The sequence below is a fragment of the Papaver somniferum genome, chromosome 3, assembly GCF_003573695.1.
Source record: "Papaver somniferum cultivar HN1 chromosome 3, ASM357369v1, whole genome shotgun sequence".
NCBI lineage: Eukaryota > Viridiplantae > Streptophyta > Magnoliopsida > Ranunculales > Papaveraceae > Papaver > Papaver somniferum.
This window is the reverse complement of record NC_039360.1, coordinates 126,999,259-127,004,896: the sequence shown is the minus strand read 5'-3', so window position 1 is coordinate 127,004,896 and position 5,638 is coordinate 126,999,259. Positions and strand designations below refer to the sequence as shown.

The 5,638-nt window shown below is 36.3% G+C and overlaps 1 protein-coding gene across 1 annotated transcript; it reads left to right on the top strand.

Moving 5' to 3' along the window:
- Nucleotides 1-333: 333 nt before the first annotated feature.
- LOC113357317 (1-aminocyclopropane-1-carboxylate oxidase homolog 1-like) lies at nucleotides 334-2,154 on the top strand. Its single transcript, XM_026600687.1, has 3 exons — nucleotides 334-1,121; nucleotides 1,213-1,534; nucleotides 1,655-2,154. The coding sequence occupies exons 1-3, from the start codon at nucleotides 592-594 to the stop codon at nucleotides 1,901-1,903; spliced, it is 1,101 nt and encodes a 366-aa protein (XP_026456472.1). The 5' UTR covers nucleotides 334-591; the 3' UTR covers nucleotides 1,904-2,154.
- Nucleotides 2,155-5,638: the final 3,484 nt, after the last annotated feature.

The window sequence follows — 5,638 nt, the reverse complement described above, 5'->3', positions numbered from 1 at the left end:
TTTGGATGAGTATAAATTGATGGCCCCTAAATCTTTTTGAGTGGCCCCTAAAAACGCGAGGAAACAAAACAAAAGGCAATTTATTTTATTCCAACTACATAGCTATCAGTCCAGTAGACAATGCGTTAGTACAGGAGATAAACCCATCAAAACCAAAGATGCCAAAAATGCATATCTCAATTCTCTCAAAGTAACAGAGTTGCACATGGAACCTTGCAGCAATGTTTAGCTAAAAATGGATATTTTTGTACCATTCACGCAATCTGGGTTGTTAAAAGTAAACAACACAGAGGAAAATCCTAACCATTACAGCATTACTATAGATATCCATCAGTCAATTTGCAAGAATTCCCTCGTTCTTAATTTCACAACCGTTTTTCTTTGTCCTGCTTTACCAATTCTATACTCAAACTCTTCTTATTTGTGAATGCATATGCTAAGATAGTTGTGAAGGCAACTAATACAAAGCCAAGCAAACCCAGCATCTTATACACCTAAAATTTCTTGCACCATTGTTAGGCCTCATGCATTAGGACAATTCCTGAGGAGCTTAAATTTCTGTTTGTTTTTGTCAAGTTTCTATCACTGGAAATGGGGAGTATCCAACCTGGAGAAGTGCCCCATTATGATCGGAACAAAGAGTTGAAGGCCTTTGATGAAACGAAAAGTGGTGTCAAGGGAATAGTTGATTTGGGAATTGAAAAGATTCCTCGCATTTTTGTACGGACACAAGATGAGTTCACCGAGGACTTGGCTTACACAGATGCTGGAGGGGATCAGTTTCAGACACCGGTTATTGACCTCCAAGACATTGATAGTCGACGTAACGAAATTATCGATGAAATTGGACGTGCATCTATGACTTGGGGATTCTTTCAATTGGTGAATCATGGAATACCTACGAGTGTGACCGATGAAATGATCCAAGGCATACGTAGGTTTCATGAGGGAGATATAGAGGTGAAGAAAAAGCTATACGTGAAAGACCTCAGCCAAAAAGTACAGTATGATAGCAACTATGATCTTTATAAATCAAGATCTGCTAATTGGAGGGATACCTTTCGGTGTCGTTTGTTAAATCCAGATCCTATTGATCCTCAACTATTGCCTGACACTTGCCGGTAAGTCAATGATGTATGCTACAAATTAATTTTCTCATTTTAGCCAAAACTCTTTTCACTTGGGTCTCTAACACTTCTGATTCTCAAACAGGGATATAATGGTCGAGTACTGGAAGCATATTATGAATCTTGGAGATACTCTAGCTCAGTTATTATCAGAGGCTCTAGGACTAAACAAGGAACATCTTAAAGGAATGGATTGTACTCAATACTTGACACTCTTGGGTCACTACTACCCGGCATGCCCTGAGCCTGAACTGACCATGGGCACAACAAAGCATTCAGACCAAAGTTTCTTCACGATTCTTCTCCAAGATCAGGTTGCTGGACTACAATTTCTACATCAGAATCACTGGATTACTGTAAAACCCATCCCTGGAGCCTTAACTGTAAACATTGGCGATCTTATTCAGGTAATCATGTCCCTCTCAAGTGGAATTACTTATTAGAGATTCACAAAACTAGAGTGAATCATAGAATTCATATTAAGATGTCTTTTTCTTACTTTCTTGTTTTTGTCCATTCTATGCCAGCTTATAAGCAATGACAAATTTAAAAGCTCCGAGCATAGAGTAGTCGCAAGCCATGTCGGGCCAAGAGTTTCAGTAGGGTGCTTCTACAGAGCAAGTTTGGACAAACCTACATTGCTTTATCCAATAAGAGAGCTAACATCTGAAACTAATCCCCCAGTGTATAAAGATATCACATTTAAAGAGTATATCAATTATGTCCATTCTAGAGGGCTTGATGGCGTTTCCTCCCTAAACTACTTTAAGCTGTGAGTATGAGCACATTGGTCGATAGCTATAAACCAAAGTAACCAAAGTGAAATGTATTAATTGCATTGTTTAATGGTTTGTGTTAAATATGCGCTGAAAATAAACATAAGCGAAAATAAAGTTTCCTTGGTCACCATCAATACTCTCAAACAATTTCATATTCCCATTCAGTTTAAATTCTCTTCCGCCCGATCTGTGTTTCATTACTAGATTGGTCTTGGTATATTCCTTTTAAAAAAATAGATTTATTTGATTTTGCACAAAAAAGAAAAGAAAAAGAGAACCAATCATTTGGACTATTTTCTTCATGTTTTTTTTCTCTAATTTATCCTTATAGATTAAAGTGGTCCCCTGATATTTTCAATAGAAAAAAACAGGACAGAGAAATTTATAAAAGAGATGTGGTCAATAATGTGGGTAAAATAGTAAAGTTATTTCATTTACGAAAATCGATCTATTTTTTGACATACCCAAACAAAGAATCCAAGACTATTTTGTTTTGAAATTGAGGGAATACTTTATAATATCATGTTAATGTTGTTTGTGACTTAATGTCCTATATGGTCCCTTTTTTATATATATGGGTCCTTCTTATGGGTCTTTCTTATTAGTGGGCCGGTTTCAATCGCCGGAACGCTTTAAGCAAACATGATATCATCCTTTAGAAATCACCATTATAACTTCGTTACTTACGGGGTCTGGAAAGCTCCAAAAGATTATCGACTAAGGATATTTCCTTACTGGCTAAGTTTAAGGGCTTTCCTGTATAACTTACATACTTGAAAGCCAAGTTTACTTAAAGGTTAAGTTTACTTGGGAGCCCAGTCTAGCTACTTAGGGGACTAAGTTTGCGACTTATATAAATAGGCGAAGAATTCATAGAGAAACACACCAGTGGAATTCTTATATCAATACTTTATGAGAGAATTTAGTGAGCGAGTTAGTTTGTGATTAGCATCTCGCTGATTGTAGTTTGTTGATTTTGATCTGTGAATCTTCGAGTGCGTAATTCTATGTGTAAGAAGTTCTGTAATAAAGAGTTGATCTTAGCCATTTGTTAATGTAGGAACATTGTCGAACCACGTTAAATCTTGTGCTTGATTTCTTGTTTCTTTTAGTGGGCTTATTGTTTCTGATTTCTTTAGTTTTACGATCTTCAAGTTCAGGATAACCCCCTTTGTAATACCAGTGCTAGTTATGAAAGAGATAATGTGATTGCTTATGCTAGACTTTCAAAATTGGAAGTTTCCCTTGCTAAGCAAAAATCTAAAGTAAAGTGGATGGATATTGATGACCTTAATGTTAGATTTTTTTTGATAATTCTAGAGAGAAGGACCAGAAACAACATTTTTTTCTCTTCTCTCTGGCGCTGGTGAAAAATTTGAAGATGATAGGCTTATTGCTGCTGGGTGTGTAATGTTTTATGATAACCTGTTTAATTCTTTGTATGTTGTCTTTGATACTCAAATAATTATTGACAATATCCAGTTTGATCATGTTTTGCATTTGTCAGATGTTCAGTAGTTAATGTAACATGTCAATAAGGATGAAGCGATTTATGCTCTTTCCACCAATGATTCAAACAAGTCTTCTGGACATGATGGGTTTTCCATCCAATTTTTTAAAGTTGCTTGTGATCTTATTGAAGTTGACTTTGTTGCAGCTATTCAAAAAAAATTTAAAAAAGGAAAAAAGTTGTGGGAGATAAGTAGTTTTTTTATTATTACTTTGATTTGCTAAGGTGATAACCATGATAATGTGAATGACTTTAAGCCAATCATTTGGTGTAATGTAATCTATAAATGCATTGCAAAAATCTTGGCTCTTAGAATGAAGAGGGTTGTGGGAGATTTGATCATCTCCAACCAGTCTACTTTTATTTCAGATAGAGAAATTTATGACAATTTAATGTTTTCCCATGAGCTTGTCAGAAATTATCATAGGAATGTTGGTGCTTCCAGGTGTGCTTTAAAATTGACAGCAGAAAAGCTTATGATTCTGTAAGCTGGGATGTTGTTGTCTTAGCTACGAAGAAGTTTGGATTTCTTGACGAGTTTTTTAAGTGGATTTATTTATGTATTTCCACTTCCAGATTTTCCATCATGATTAATGGATCTCCTTATAGGTTCTTTGGTTCTAGCAGGGCTCTTACGTAAAGATTCCATTTATCTTGCTATATCTTTGTGATTGTTATGGACGTTTTCAGTATTCTCTTCCAAAATCAACTTTAGCAGGGAAGGTTAGGCTTTCATCCAAAGTGCAAGGTGACTAATTTTACCCATATATTCTTTACAGATGATGTTATGATCTTTTTCAAAAGGTCTCTTAAAGCATTTGATTTTGTCCAATCTGTCTTATCTCATTTTAGCTCTTGCTCAGTGTTGATGGTGGATTTCCGATAAAGGCTAAAATCGTAAAATCATGAACTTGCATATTTCTGACACGGCTTCAGACAGGTATGTGACTCATATTTTAGGATTCTTGAAAGCTCATTTCACAATCTCTGATCGATCGTACACCCTCTCAGAGCATGCATGAATATGTGATTCGTAAAGCCTCTCAACCGAGCTTTCGACACTTTGCATACTTCATCAATACTTCTCTATAGGAATCGATAATGATTGAATGGCTCTTAGACATATTGCATGCTAGTATATAGCTTTAACGCCTTCAGGATGTCTCAATGTTCCCTGACTATACAGAACTAATATTTAGAACGAGTATGAAGTCGCTACCATCTCATACCTCGATTCTCGAATAAACGCTCCTAGACATATTGCATGCTAGTATAGAGAAATTCATAGATTAACTCTACCGCAACATTCATCAATTGAATTCCTAGAAAACAATCTATTTTTATCTCATGGCTCCGTTTCATGGCTTATTCTCAGCTGAATTCTATGAATTAGTAATAAATATTCGATCTATCTCATTACTCCGTTTCATGGCTTATTCTCAGCTGAATTCCACGAATTAGTAATATATATACATTTTTCGGTCTTTTAGGCCAGCACCGAGTAAGCCACAAGAAAATGGTGCGAGTGTACTTAATAATAATACAAGAACGAGCACCCAAATATGCACAAGTGAGCACCCAAATGCATTAACGAGTATTCAAAATATGGACGAACGAGGAAACCTATGCAAAATAGGAAGAAAAATAATATAAAATAAAAGAGGCGCACGGGACCTGGCCCGCCGGCCGGCCGGTCATGCCGCTGTGGATGGTCACGCCTCTCCCTTTATTTTATTTTTAACTTATTTTATTATTTTCCTTGTCTCATGAAAACTCCTTGTTCGAGCAAACTTCCTCGCTTGAGAAAAACTCCTAGTTTTTCCATATTTCCTCACACAATGAATAATAATAACAAAAAATAGGGAAGAGTGTCACGGGACCGGGCCTACTAGCCGTGGCTAGTCCGACACCTCCATAATTCCTTATTTTATTATTATTTCTTCTCTCATCTCATGAAATTCCCTCGTTTGAGCAAAAAACCTAATTTTTCCATACTTCTCCAATTTTGCTCAAACTACCAAAAGACCAAAAAGTCAAAATATTAGTCGCACGAGCAAAGTTCTACTTGTTCATTCAAGCAAAATCGAGAGTTTCATTCAAGATCAAACTCTTCTTAAAATCCAAAATATTGCTCGAACGTGTACCAGAAAATACCAAAATCCTCAGGATTGAGTCACAGCCAATATGGTGACACGGGCATGCCACCTTGACCGACGAAGGTC